At 33.9% G+C, this 15819-nt stretch overlaps 1 protein-coding gene across 1 annotated transcript; it reads right to left on the bottom strand.

The window, feature by feature from the left end:
- Nucleotides 1–3886: 3886 nt before the first annotated feature.
- Nucleotides 3887–14674, bottom strand: LOC112567158 (dnaJ homolog subfamily C member 8-like). Its single transcript, XM_025243728.1, has 9 exons — nucleotides 14511–14674; nucleotides 13988–14089; nucleotides 13187–13243; nucleotides 12740–12806; nucleotides 11234–11328; nucleotides 10462–10533; nucleotides 8280–8371; nucleotides 7461–7536; nucleotides 3887–6958 (listed from the first exon to the last, which is right to left on the bottom strand). Exons 1-9 carry the CDS (start codon nucleotides 14649–14651, stop codon nucleotides 6854–6856), a joined length of 807 nt encoding a protein of 268 aa, XP_025099513.1. The 5' UTR covers nucleotides 14652–14674; the 3' UTR covers nucleotides 3887–6853.
- Between the last annotated feature and the right edge of the window lie 1145 nt (nucleotides 14675–15819).

The raw sequence follows: 15819 nt of genomic DNA, 5'->3' as shown, positions 1-15819 counted from the left end.
ACGTTGCTTAAATCGCCTTCTGAAAAACGAACACACATCAACTCCTATTACTTGAGAATACGTCTCCGATTATGACATCAGAATTCTTTAGGCCTCGAGCCAATTTTCGGTAACCTGACCTCTTCACTATTTTTCGACAAAGCAAAACACTGCGTCACGAGGATGACCTAGGAGGCAGTGTGCCACACAACAACGATTTACAGCATAAGGATATGGCTGCTTAACACTAAAAGGAGCAATGATAGCACAGTAACCACTGTGACTGCTGAAATCTATCGCCTTACAGCTGAGGTAGACAGTATTTTCGACTTCAAGTGAAACTGTGTCATAAACCCCCCAAACATCTTAATACAAGACGTGAGGCACTTGAATTGGGGAAAAAAAAGGAAGTGAAGTCAATATGAACAGATAAACTAAATAAATTAAGTGACTATTAGATTGTGGTGTTCAAACCCTGTGACTGTTGCCTAGAAAATAAAATTGAAAATCAGCTTTGTAGAACATGATATTCAGAAAAATGTAATTTCTGAGAGCTGTCTATGAATTGTGAACAACCTATAACTAAACGATATCAAATAACCTTTGACAATGTCACTCCTAGCAACACTTGGAGACAAGCTAATATACATGTAATAAACTTTAAAGAGAAATGCAGCTGTGATAAGGCTGTCAATCAAACTCAAAACTACACATCATGGTCATATAGTTGCCTCAGTTAATATAGAGCTGCTTGACCAAAATAGCTCTTAGGACTTACACACCAAAATGATGGTATGACTTTTAATTGTCAATTACAATTAATTAATTGCAAAAATTACAGAGCACAAACCATGAACTTTGTGCAACAAAAACAAGACAATATTAAGTCTGCAACTTGATTTCAAGTATCCAGATATGTACTGAACATGAAGGATATTTCAAAATTATTTGTTGTACATCCCCCAAATTTAACCATTAGCATGCTATAGTACTGTTAGTGCAGTTTCTTTTGCCTGTCTAATTCCCACCTGTAAAATAAGCAAACTAGAGTGATAAGGGACAAACAAAATTTCTCACACAGACACTGAAGCAAACATAACAAACTGTTTAGTATTTTAATCATTGAATGAAATACCCCAAATCTTGGATCTGAGAGAGAATGAGTATCATTATAACTTACACTGAAGCTAAGATGTATTACAGTGAATGGCAAGCTGTTAATATAGCCCTTTGCAGACCCACCACCATGTAAACCTAATGTTTGCTCTGCCATCTATAAAGGTAAAATTTGGCACCAGTTCAGTTACATGTGACTGATGTGTGTGGGAGAAGGAAAGGTGGGAGTGTAGAAGAAAGGAAAAACAAAAAAAAATGATTGTGATGAGATTCCTATTACAGCCCTATTCTGTTCCAGCATTTTACTTTTGCAGGAAAGGCGAAAACTATCAAACACAATACTTATATGGTGTACAGATAATGTTGATGTATCATTAGATGTCACTGCACAATAACAATGACTTCTAGTTCTACCTATATAAAGTCTTGTATCTCACCATTTTTTGTTCATAACCCCACTTCTTGCAGAATGTGCCATTTTGTGGCCGAACAAATTTTCCCTAAAGTTATCCCTAGTCATATATCCTCTATATCAGTTTCCTCAACTCTTGCCCTCATATATTGTACAACCACAATATGTACACATCGTCTATGATACAAACAGAATGTGCACATCTCATATATCGTACAAACAAGATGAGTACACCTCAGAAGGTATAGGCACTCCTGTTTTGCTAACATAATGATGAAAAAGAGAATGAATGACCAAGGAAAGTAGAGTGGGGTGTTGGGTGAGATAGATGCTGTGATTAGAGTAAAATGAGGGGTAGATCAAATCTTGCTGCCTGAAGCGTTTACACTGAGCTTTAAATGACTATTGCATATTAAGTTTTTTTTTGTCTTTTGCATCCAGGCTGTAGGATTTATACCATGTGATATATCAGCATCACAGCAAAGCTGGCAGAAAATATTCAGATGTGGAAAGAAGCATCAGCTTGTAATTGTCAGCATGCCTTTGAACACTGACTGGTCTTGAGGTCAGGTTATCCTGTACCCATGTTAAAATATTACACAAGTAACAGCAAGCAGTTCAGTAAACTGTGTATATAAACTATTTTGGTCTTTGGCTCAACTACTCAAAGCAGGCTTGAAAAGTTAAAGCCTTGGAGCAAAAGTTAGAAATATTTGCTCAATATAAGAATGTTAAATTAACAATCAGTAGGATGGAAAAAAAGACTTGGTATGAGTGTGAAAGCTGGCAAGAGTGAGAAAGTGGATAAACTAGGACCACTATTTCTTAAAGAAAGATTGTGTTCGCTTTATGTGAAATTTTAAGTTATGTGCAGTCCTGGAAACATCCCTCATGAAAATTGTGAGTTACCTGTAATAAGAGCAGTGCAAGAGCACCATTTTTGTGCCAGCTATACATTCACTAAACTTTCACATTTTGCACATTTAAGTATACATTCCAGAGTACATTAAAGATGACATGTTCACAAACTAGGCTGAGGAAGGGCTGCAGGCTTATATACTCAGCTGGTAATGACCTTAAAGAAACCAGCTACAGATGAAAGAACCTGTTCTACTGCACATTATCTGAAATGGTAAGAGAGAGGAGGGCTCATGTCCAGTTTGTATGAAGCATAATACAAAAGTATTTTTCTTGTAATATTACACTGATATGTAGTATTACCAATCTCAGATCCTCAAGACTTAAAATGGTTTCATCATTTTAGATAACAGTGTGAGAAGCTTTCGTTTACAGGTTAAGTACTTTTAGGAAAGATATGCTACTGCACACCAATTCCACTCATTGAAGTTTCCAGGGTTCATCTATCACCTGAGCAAGCTAAGTTGGGAGTTGAGAACATGGAAGCATACAATTTGCGTGGTTGTGCATATTTTTTAAAATCTCCTTAAAGATAGTAAAAATACCTACAGCTGGCATATTAGTACTCTAAACAGGAAGAGGTACTTAATCTGGACACTATAAATTTAAAAAGCTTCTTCTTTAATATTTTTCTTCAGAAATAATAATTCAAAAATCAGTTCAAGTCAACCAACAAATTTCAAGTGTCTCAAACTTTCATTTCCTATATGTAATGTGTTCAGGGCAGTTTACCAGCGGTTCCTCTGACACACCAACAAACGGTTGATTCTAGCAATAGGTATAAGCTTTGGTGTCAAGACCAAAAATGGGTTTTCAGAAAAGACACAATGCAGCAGTTGAGCAAAATGCAAGGTCTTTTCCATGTGAAAGGCCTACAGTCCTGAAGTTTACCTTTGTTTTATAACTACTGGTAATAATGAAGGACAAGTTGTCACAAATCAATGTGTGTAAACTGATGTAAGTTTTGCTTTGTGCTTAGAAGAAATTTTGTCCAGCTTGAGTTACAGTAAAAAAAAAGGTCTAAGCCAGTAGACACAACTACAAAATAGACAAAAATATCTCTTTCTCAGGAGTTTTATGTTGAGTTACTTAAAATATCTATGATGCTATTATTTAAAAAAAGGATACAGCTGTTTCACTTATATGTGATGCAGTATGACCAAAATTTGACTGACTAGGAGAAGTTTTGGTCAGTCTTATTTAAACTTCAAATTGACCTCAGGAAATGAATCAATAAATGTGGACAATTAAAAAAAAAAGTAAAAAGATGTCCATCCTAATCTTCATTCTAAATATCTAAATAGAGATTACTATCATTATGTGACCTTTTTAAAATCTGTCAACTATGCTCTCCTTACTGTTCACGAGCCTATAACACAACTAGAAACACTATATATGCAGTAATACACTTGATGTCATACATGAAGCAATAAACACTCAGCTGTAACCAAAGTACCCTTAAAAAGTATAACCACTTTTTATTTAAATCAAGGAGGCAACCAGAAAACATGTTAATGGAGATGTGGAAATCAAGGAGGCAACCAGAAAACATGTTAATGGAGATGAAAGGCAGCTCTTAAATTTCTATGTTCTGGAAATGTGAAAAACCCTACAATCAAGTACGGTTTTAGAAAAATAATGTGTCCTTGCAAATGTTGTAATCACATTTAATGGCTGACAACAGTACTGAAATTTCTAACAGCTGCCACAAGTCTGTGCTGGATTATCTAATAATCATGATAATATAGCTCTAAACTATTCTGTCACAATGGGCTGTTTTACATTTTCACACATCTGCATCTAGGAAAATACAAAAAATAGCAGCACATAAATAAAGACTATAAAGTAAAAAAAAAAAAGTTGTGCTCTTCAAGTTTTTTACACTTTAATGTTATAATTTAACTGCGCACATCAAGAACAAGATCTAGTAAATATTTTTATCACAAAGGCAGTTTTTGTTGCCTGCGCTCCATGAAGTAGTCAGTAATTCATCTGCAAACCCAGAGAACTTAAAGAATCTAGAAACAGAAGCAGACCATGTCTTGACAGACTAAATGAGGAGGAAGAGGAAAAAATTACCATAACGATAATTGCCTGAGCTGAAGAACCTCTCCATGGCAAGGCAGAGCATTGAAAAGGGGGGGGGGGAAGTTAAACACAGGTTACACAGGCATATGCTGACTATTTTTAAATCAATGCGGGCCACTAAAGCACTCATGCCCTCCTTTAAAGATGCATATATATGAATCGATACGTGTATCTTTTAATGGGATGGGTAAAAAGTAGTAAGTTCATATTGAGGACAGCAAAACACGTCATTTAGGTAAACAAAAATAAAACCCACTGTAATGTACCCTTGTGGCTTCAATGACCATGCGCTAAATAAATTAGTAATTTGAATACAATCTTAATGCATGGTTGTATAATCTGATAATAGCTTTTAATCTGAAAACTACTAACACCATTCCAAAATAAGTAACCTGCGAATATGAAAGCAGCTGACTTTTGTCGACGATTACAGAATCGCTGCAACAGAAATGCTGTACGAAATGCCAGAAAGTGTATGAAAAAAAAAAAAAGGAACAGATGTAAGGTATTAAAAAAAATAATAAATACCCCGACCAAAAGAAATCCTAGATGAATGATGATTGTAAACAATTTAGCATCAATTTTTCAACTTTTCATGTTTGCCTGTAATGCAGAGCATCCTGCAGCACAAAAAAACACAAACAACAGGATGTTTACAATATTGTGTGAACTTGTCACAAAAAGTACACGACAAAATATGTTGCAAACTGATCCTAGCTGACATCCCTCTCATCTATTAGATCTGACCACAACAATGATTTTGTAGCAAACCTCACGACAGCAATTGATAGTGAAAATGGTAAAGATGGGAAACTGTGCTTATACACTTTATATACACAGGAGAACATCTCCTATTCCGAACACAATCCAAATGTTATGTACAGCCAAGAACCTTTGTGATGACAGATCCTCTGAGATGAAAAGGTATTTGATGAATATAGGTCTGCTGCCGAGTCTGTTTCAAGTGGAATGCACTAGCTAGCCTTTCAAAATAATAGATGCTAAGAAATGTACACTTTGAACAATCTCACATTCAAGCAAAGGTTTTTGAGATTAAAAAGAAACAAAATTTGGAAAAAGCTTTGAATACCTCAATGTGAAGAACAAAGCAATTTTACTGTCAGCATTAATATGCTGTTTTTAATAGTCTATAATATAAATAAATTCTAAAAGCTTTACAAAATTAAAAAAAAACTTCACCTTCCCCCAAGTCCACTGACTTATTAAAAATGTTATGTTTTAGACTTAGTCTGCAATTTTGTGATGCAATTAACAATAGCAACCAAAATAACATAGTAGATGCAAAGCACAGTTTTTGAATCCCTGTTATTTCAGTAACCACAACATCTATTCATGCCTTTATCTGTTAATCTGGGCTCAAATAATTTGGTGAAGCAATAGCATTAGTTTAAAACATCTGAATACTCTCTTAAGGTGTACAAAATCACAAACAATACCTTGAATATCTTTACCAGGTCACTGACTCCTTTGTACATAAACACATCCATGCTGGGCTCAACTGAAATGGCATACTAAACATTTAAAAACCCTCTGAACAGTGTTTTCTGTACCAGTTTCCTATGAGAGACAATATATTTTCTTTTTGCCATATTAGTAATGCTAAAGAAATATGACTTACAAGGACCTTCATTTGAGGAAACAAATATAAGACATATGATTCCTCTTATGTTTTCCTCAGCAACTGTGACCCTGGTCTCAGGAATAGGATACATTCCAATTTCTAGTTCTCGGCACAAATGAAGGGGTATAAGAAAAAGATGAAATCATCAGACCTTTATAAACGAATAGCTTAAAAACCCAATGAATACAGTGATCGCACATATATACATTCTTTCTAAACACACTCCATTTTATTAAAATTTTAATGTCTGTCTCAAACGTGTACTGCAATAAGCATAGACAATTATTTTTAATCAAACAAAATGAAATAAATGCTAGGCCAGGGAAGCCAATATTTATCCCAATGTCTTATTTTTGGGATAAAGTGGGAAAGGTTATTCAGTATAAGATCAACTGTTCCAGATACAGACAATGATGAGACTGTAAAAACGCATTCATCACAGAGTCCAGAATGTCTCTGAACCAGCTTTTAAGTCACATAAGATTACACCTGTATGGGGTTTGACTTTTCCTGGTAAATAAATCTTTTTTCCTCAGTGAGATGGGATTTTTACCCCCAAGTTGCTTATTGATGGCTCACTTTTTCACATGGTTTCTTTTTCGTGCTAATTAAACAGGAAGGTCTAACTTTCAAACATTAATTTTTCACAGTAAAAATTTCTGGATGCACAAGGAATAGCTAACAGGTTAACAGATGGGTTAACGATTTTCTGTCTTGACTTTGGGAGGACGAAATGACCCTTTTGATTTCTTTCCACCTTTAGACCAACTTCTCCAGCTGTCAACTCTTCCAGTACGGCTTTCCTACAAAAGCACATAGAGAAACCATTCAAATGAATGATCATGAAAATTAATTCTAAATGAAATATTATGTTAATGTTAAATTATCATACTATGATTGCACACGAAAGATATAGAATGTGATGCTTTACAACAGCTAATTGGTATCATGGCAATGATTTGTATGCAAAAATCTGCTAGCTTTGCTTTTTTTACACAATCTCTGACTTAAACCTATCCAAGTTTTAGTTTCATTGCAGTGTATGCTCTCTGGAGAGAAATTAAAAAAGGATTTTGATAAATAAGAACCACTGACAAACAGTTGTCATATTTCTTTTTGCGAGGCACATGATGTATTTTAAGAACCATATTGTAAACATTTCATCAAGGACAATAGATGTTGATGCACTGTGGCATTGTGACTGTTCTCTGTTGATCAGCTTTACTATTTAAGCTCACAGTTTGATTTTCAGTTCCCACTACTGGCCAAGGAAAAAAAAAAAACTAACAGAACTCATGACCATACCTCATAGTTCTTTTTCCACTCTTTCTCTAGCTCCTGTCTCTCTGCTTCTTCAGCTTCAGCTTCTGCTTTTCTTTTCCTGAAAATGTTCAATGTATGTAAAAAAAACAGCAGATGGTCAGCTTTTAAAAACCCAAGGAGAAAATATACTTAACCCTGTACTCAGAAGTAACAGATACTAGATTTGCAATTTTCTCTCTCTGCTCTGAATAGTTCAGTATTGGCACCTACTATAAGAAAGACAATTCAAAAGACATACAATCGCAGGACACATGATTTCTTGTTGCAATGATTTTGTTAACAATTAAATTCCTGTGTTGAGTTTTCCACAATCACCATCATAACTTGGTATTACTTTACTTACAATTTTGTTTTGGGGGGCAGTGTAGGGGTTATTGGTCCGGCATGGCACATAGTTATTTAAAATGTTTTAAAGTAACCAGAACGGTTCAAGCCAAGAAAAATAATGAGAAAGCAATTTATTATTTTTTCAAAGTATAATTTTAACTGATACCTTTCAACTAACATTGAAGATTCATAAAACATTTATAATGACATTTATTTAACAATTGTTTAGCATCATTATACCATCATGGGTAATTTTTGATTCATATAGCCACAGAAGAAATTATTTCATTTGTGGGAATATGCTGTTTTAATTGATTTGAGAGAAAAAAAAAATTATTACATTAAAACAGAAAATTACCACTTTCCACACCAAAAATGTAAGCTCTAGGTTGTTTAAAAAAATATTTTATGGAGCAAAGTGACTTCTGGCAGTAATTGATGGTCCTCATATGGAAGTATGGAGACAATATTAACCTTTCATGCATCTCCTTGGTTTCCCGTTCCTGTCTCAACCTCTCAAGGTCAGCAAACAGTTTGCAGGTTTGGACGTACACAGCATGCTTGTACTGAAAAAAAGTGACTTAATTATAGAAATAAAATTACTAATACAAAATATCCTTACTAATCCTTTCAGGAAATCATTTGTCTGCCAATGGTAACAGACTATAAATAAGAACAAACTGATTCTATCCAATTTATTTACACTAGCACTTACCATCTCTCATAAATATTAAAATCCATACCTATTCATATTGCCTCTCAAAAACAGGAATACACAGATATGAAAATAACATCAGTTCAAACGTGTATGTATAAATATTGGCCACTCCGGAAAGGGGGCAAGCAGTATGGCCATCTGCAAATGGTAGCAACTGAGTCCATGGCAAAGTAGGGCTGACTCAGTTTGCTAATGACTGATTTAATGACTAAGTTGACAATGGAGCCAAATCTTGTTTAACAAGGCATGTCCTGATTTAATTTTATTTACTTAATAAAATCTTGGTACTAACACATAACAAAAGCACATCTTTTTGTTTATAAAGATTAGTAATTGTTTACTAGTTTCATGGCAATTTCTTTAAAGGCAGAGTGAAACAGGACAATATACTTCACTAACTACCAATTGTCCAAATCTCACTCTGCAGTTAGTAGAAAATGGATATGAACATTTGAAACATACTTTGCCTTGATATTAAGTATTGGCAAGGCTCATGAAAACACTGGATAAGATGGAATGTTTGGAAGAAACCAGAAGGAAATATTTAATTTGCATATGCAAAAAATAATAATCCTTATCCAATATTTTGAAGAGTGATGTTAAAGGAGCTCGTGCTAAAAGAGCATGTGAAGTCTAAATACATATTAATAAAAGAAACAAATATTTGGTGCCCAAATAACCATAAGATGAATCAGCTTTTAGGTTGAAAAAATACAAATCTGTTTGCAACTATAATAATAATGAGGATTTACATAGCGTCTTTCCAAAGATTTGCTCATAGCACTTTACATAAATCATAGACTATATGTGGTAACAGGACATCTAGACAATTGACAAGCAGAGAGGAGGGAATAGGATCAAGTTCACATGTTTTGGGACTACTTCTCAGACAAATTTCCTTAACAAGCTGTTCACTAACTGGTTCAAAACCACGTAATTTGGGACCATTGTGAACTAGGTAACAAATATTTGGTGCCTAAATCACCATATGACTTCTAGGTTTTGAAAAAATATAAATCAGAGTTAGCAATCATGTAAACAGTGCATCTATTATTATATGTTATATACATAAAACTAGATGTTAAAATGTGACATCTTGAGAAACATGAAATAACATTGGTTCTGTACCAGCACACGATTTAGCACCCTTGCATTCAAACCCCAATTTCTAAAAGTCAAATAATATATCACTCAAAAATTTCTTCCCAGAAAGCACACACACATACATGCTGTGATGCAAACAGTCGTATGCATCGCTAAAAAGCCAGATTTTACACTGGCAATACATCAGATCACAATGGGCTGATTCAATGTCTACTAGCAATGGCTTGTCTTTTAAAAAAGTGTCCATGGAATACTGAACAGTTGTGAAGAAAGATATGGATTTACATTGACTGTTTACAATCCCACATGGCTACAAATCAACATTTTAAGATCATTTTATAAGATGGCAGAGAAATCTCAAAATTTAAGGGAAAAAAAGCACGCAAATTTTCCATGTAGTTTTCATAAGACAGCAGCAATGATCACTAGCAACTAACGCTGTGATGTATTATGAACAGGCAAATGCTCATGGCTTTAGAAGACACATCCTTATGCAGAAAAACAAACAATAAAATGGTTTGCTTAAGGTTTTTGTTTTCTGCTTTGGGAATTCACACTCCTCTAATTTCAGGTGTAGGAAAAAAAAGACAAATATGACATGGAACATAAATTACTAAAGAAAAGTCTCTTTTATGTGCTAGCTGCTAAAGCTTGGAATTACACCAACATATTTTCAGAAAATCTTTTTAGACTTTGCATTTACAAGGTATGTTTTAAAATCCCTCCACTCATAAAATCTACGATGGTTATAAAAGCATGATGAAAAATCTAAACAAAGTGTTTATATCCATACTTTCAAAAACTGTTGAAAAGAAGAAAGTGGAAAATATATACCTTATCTGGATGATCCTCAGGAATTTCTTGGGGTTTTCCCTCTTTTTTCAATTGCTTCTTTTTCTGTTTGATCTATACACATAAACAATTCTGTATAAATCAAGTTTGAACACAACATTTTTGAATGCAATGGCACCAGAAAACTAAGAACAAAATACTGAGCATAACTTTTATGTCTATAAACACTTCTTTCCAACAAACATACCACAATAGATTAATTATTGATTCAAAATATCTTAGTGGAGACAGAGAGACAGACAGAGATGGAAAAAGGAGTCAGTCATGGGTTATTCTGTGGACTTGCCTAACCAAAGTCTGCCCCGCAGTCTATTCTTTCTCAACAATGATGCTGCCAGCCACAAACTTGCCAACTGCAGCATCCTTTAGGATGGAAAATCCAGATTCCGTATGGGGATAACCTTTGCTAAAGACTAATGTGGAAGCCACACAGTGAATCCACAAAAAGCCCCCAATGCCCAGTCAAAAATGAGAAAGACATGTTTGAACTGCATTGCAGAGAATCAAGAGACAGATATACTCACACATACAATAATAGAGTATGGTAGACAAGCTTCGTCAAGGCATATAATTACAGTTCCACACTGACTAGTAATAGGCCAGCGTAGCTCAGAAACAAGACAATTGTTGTATTAGTTAATGTATGGAATCTGTTGAAAAGAATCCAGACTTTCTCTTTCTTCTTTGCTGTCCCTCTTCTTCATACATGCATGTCTGTATGCAAAAAAAAAAAAAAAAAAAAAAAAATCCTCACCATTTCATTTGTCCGTGTCTTGGCTTCCTCCACTATTTCCACACATCGCTTTAAACCCTCTTCATTTTCCAGTGTCTTATAAGCCTTATTAACCGCTAAATGACAAAGAAAAAAGTTCTTTCATTAATGATTTTTCAAGTTTATTCTGTTCATACATGACAAATACAAACACTTTATTTTTAAATAAATAAATTTCAATAAATAATTTTTAAATAATATTTAAATAAATAAATAAATCATTTACTTCAGAATGGACACAGATGAACCACATTTCAGCTAATTATTATCATGTCTAATTCCATAGTTTAAAGGGAAAAACGTTTAAAAATATTATTTCAGATGATCTCCATTGTAAGGGTTAAGATTTACATTTACATGCCTATCAGCAAATCAGCAGGACAATCCCTGCTGAACAGGCATTGTCCATTCACCATAATCTGACAGGTGCCTGACTTTTCATGTTATGCAAGTATATGTGATATTTTGGAAATATTTGGCACGATAACATTAAAGTTACCATCTTTGTGTGTAGTTGAAAGCTACCAAAGAAAATGTACTGACAAAGAAGAATTTGAACAAGGGGAAGTGAATCACATCTAAACTCTAACTACTACTTTTATGCTCTCCCTTACACTATCACCCCACCAACTATTTTTCATTTCTAGCAATCATTAGGAACTAAACTAAAGCAAAAAAAAAAAAAAAGTTTTAGAGAATGGACATGGGTTAAAAGAGTATGTATGCTTTAGTAACCATCTCAAAATTACAATCAGTAAGCTCTCTGAACAGATTTTGTAAAGTGTAATCTAAGGAGAGAGAAAAAATCACAGTTGACTAAACTTTGTCGTAGTAGAATTTGATGATACTTCTGGAAAAAAATATATGCCTGAAGCAAGAACATATGACTCATAAGACCATCCAAATTTTTAGTGATTCTGTGAAGATGTGAAACTGAGAAAGGTGAATCATATTTAATTTCCAACTTACATCATCTCTCACAAATAAGCATCAATCTCCATGTCTCTAAACCTAGCAATACATAATTCCAATCATAAAGTGCAGGCAAAATATGTTGGTGCATGCTGTAACAATAACACAAAGAGAAGTATTACAATGGCAAATGTTTGACATGCTTGTTACATCCACCTGCAATGTTGCAACTATGATTAGTTTGGTGTCAGTTTTTTTGGGTAATTTTTGTAATTTGTGGACATAAAAAAACCCCCACAGCATTAAAATCTTATCTTTAAGTTTAGCAATTGTACACACACATAGCAAAGGTCAAAGATTGCACAAGGTAAATTTTATGCAGAATACTTACCAATTCCTTAAGTGTAATTAGATATTTCATTAATTTACAGTACTGTCAATTGTTTCAGTACCAAACACACAATGGTCTAAAGCAGATCCATTGGAAAAAAAATTTCAGAAGAAATAATTACAAAATGAGAGAGAAAAAAAACAACAAACAATAAATGCAATTTACAATACAGAAGATTTTTTTACCTTCAAAAGCTTTTTGTGATCTCTCTATATCTTCAGGATTTTTATCAGGGTGAACCAGTATGGACATCTGATAAATAGAAAACCATCTTGTGTTACTTCATAATTTGATTACAGTAGGAAAGTAACTGTATACACAGAGTGCACTGATAAGCTTTCTAAAAACATGAAACAAAATAGTAAGAACATTTTCTACAGACTGACTGTTTGCAAAAAGGTTAATGTCGATAATGTCTAAAATGTAGGTGACTTACACAGAGGGCTAATGAATACAAACATCTAAGTGAATGATACTGTTTTAAAATTATCCAATTTATAAACACCTTTCAATGCATAAATGTTTACCCAACTTCTCAATATATGATTATTCAGGCATATGCACCTATGCATATGCACATACATGCATGGCTGCATTTGCCCCCATGATATAAAATATCCAGAAGTGCAAACCTGTCTGTATTTTTTCTTTATATCTGCCAGTGGTGTGTCTGGATCAATACAAAGAACCTGCAAAAGCATTTTATCAAAAATAAATGCATGATTCTAAGAGAAAATAGCAAGTTAAAATGAATGCCAACGTAACTAAAGACTATAATCTTTTTTTCAACCTCTAATCTATTATAAAAATTACAGAACAGAAAATTTTACCCTTACTACAATTTTAGAAGCAAAGAAAGACATTTCAGTTTTTCTAGCCAAGATTAGATATCATTTGGCTTATTTCTGCACATCTGATCATGATCATAAACATATTTATTAATGATGTGACAAGCTAAAATCTACAGACTATCGCAAAGCCCGACAAAGTTCAAAACAAATATAATCTTCTTGTTCCTAGTCCCCCCTAGTGGAGCACAGGGCTACAACTACAACCTGCAAACAAATACAATAACTTTCTAAGATTTGATAACTTATCATAAAAGAATGGGCCTTTTTCTGTATAACAACTCTACATAGTACTTATTTAATAATAGGCTATTACCAAGCAATTATTTACATTTATATGACCAACAACAGATAGCTTGAAATTATTATTAAAATTGTGTAATTTTAAATTATGTATACTAAATATTTAACAAAATGCACAGGTATATGAAACATGACCAAATAAATATCACACTGATACTGATAGTTTAAAGTAATGATAAACATCCCTTGTTTCTTCTTTGCAGCGTAAATAATTACACATTATTGAAAGAAAAAATACTGTAAAAAAAAATTAGTTTAATGATAATAATAAAAAAAACTTACATCAAACGGATTGAGATTGAAGTAGGTAGCTCCTGGTCGTGTTAGGCGGTCAATTTGTTGTTTACACGTCAATACTGAGTCCCTGTGCTCGATCGCCTTCACCTTTTGGTACACATATTTTACTTCTTGTCAATATGTGACCAGGCATAGTTGAAGCCTTTATGCAAGCAATTTTACTGCGAATTTTGTAAATTGATTTTAAGATAAAAAGTCTCAAAATGCTGAAAAACAAAGCATGTGAAGGAGCTTTCCTAGGTAAAGCCTACAAAATATCCCTTTAGTCTTTCGTGCGACATCACACTGAAGCCGAATTTCTTCTCGCTGGTGATATTAATAACCAAAAAATCGACTCCAACATTCATGATGTGAATTAATTTTTAAAGTAAAAACTGTCGTTATTGATGTACGCAAACAATAAACGTGTTTTAACGTTGACTACTGATTTACTTTTAGATTAGGCTAAGGCGTTTGGCATTTCATTCCTCTTATCAGATTATTTATGCCTATCCATCATCAAATTTACCTCTTGATAAAACTGATCAAAATCTTCATTCTTTTCTGTCACAAAATCATCTGATTTCTGATCTTCGTTGCTTTCAGGTGAGGCAGTATCTGTATTGTTGTCGGCCGATGATGCTTCCCAACCACTGCTTGTGGTCGCCATTTTTGTAATGTCAGGTTTTGTTGTTTTCATAATGAAGAACGATTTCAGAGTTGTCTTTCTTTAACTAGTGATGAATGAGAAAGCACTACAAAGAATGATACTATTTTATTATTTTTGTGATTAAAAACAGTTGAAAAAATGTTATGCGTAGTGTCTTTTAAATTATGAAAATTATTATATACTGATACGAGAACTAAAGACATTTAACTAGCTGGAAATTGGGCAGAAGTTGCGAATTATAAATGCAACTCGAGATATATCAAATTCAGGTCTCCACTGATATATATAAATTTAAAAGAAGAGTTACCCAAAAATTCCACAAAAGCAAACAAATTACACAAATATTTATTCTTTTTATAAAAACTTTAGATTACAGGTTACACTGAAACGCGGAACAGCGTGCTCACAAGATAATAATCCCAATAGGACATAAAGCTTTCAACCGTGAGTTAGAGAAAATATCCTGAGCAGCTGTGTTAGACATCTATGGGTATTTTGTGCGTGCATGCGTCTGTTTCACTTGGTAATGTTATCTTTTTTTGTCGCAAAGCCAGTCAATCAGAAAAAAATGATGGTTAATAATTTCTTTGTATCAAAAACACAAGGGGAATTTTTCATTGGCTTCTGACATCATGCGTGAAGACGTGACGCAACGCGATGATGCAAAAGGTCAGTTAAGGTCAGACGGAATGACCTGAACACAAAGTGATGGTTGGTACAGTCTTAATAGAACGTTATTTAACCATACAGTGAATCAGTTGCACGCATTTAAAATTTAGTCATATAAGTAATTTTTTTTTGTACGATGGAGTTGCAGTTTAACCGTAAATAACTTGAAAGACTGATATAGGAGCAGAGATTGGAGATGGGGCTATAACACAAGACAGAAATAAAGCTATACTTATAGTTTTCAAGGTACATTTTTTTAAAAAATGGCATATATAGGGAGTTTACCTCAAAAGAGAAAGGTGTTTTGGATGTGTGGAGATGTAGATGGGAGGCTATTGCCTGATGTAAGAGGCGCTGGGGCGGTTATGAAGTGTGGGCCAATGAGGATGAAAAAAAAAGGTGGGGGAAGGGAGATAATTCAAAAGCACGTACAGGTGAGGATTCAACTAAAAGTCGGTCTTGAGGGGGAGAAGTCTTAAGAAACCTTATCTACATGACA

Source organism: Pomacea canaliculata, linkage group LG6, assembly GCF_003073045.1.
Source record: "Pomacea canaliculata isolate SZHN2017 linkage group LG6, ASM307304v1, whole genome shotgun sequence".
Taxonomy (NCBI): Eukaryota; Metazoa; Mollusca; class Gastropoda; order Architaenioglossa; family Ampullariidae; genus Pomacea; species Pomacea canaliculata.
The sequence above is the reverse complement of the archived record's forward strand: the minus strand, read 5'-3'. Positions and strand labels throughout refer to the sequence as shown.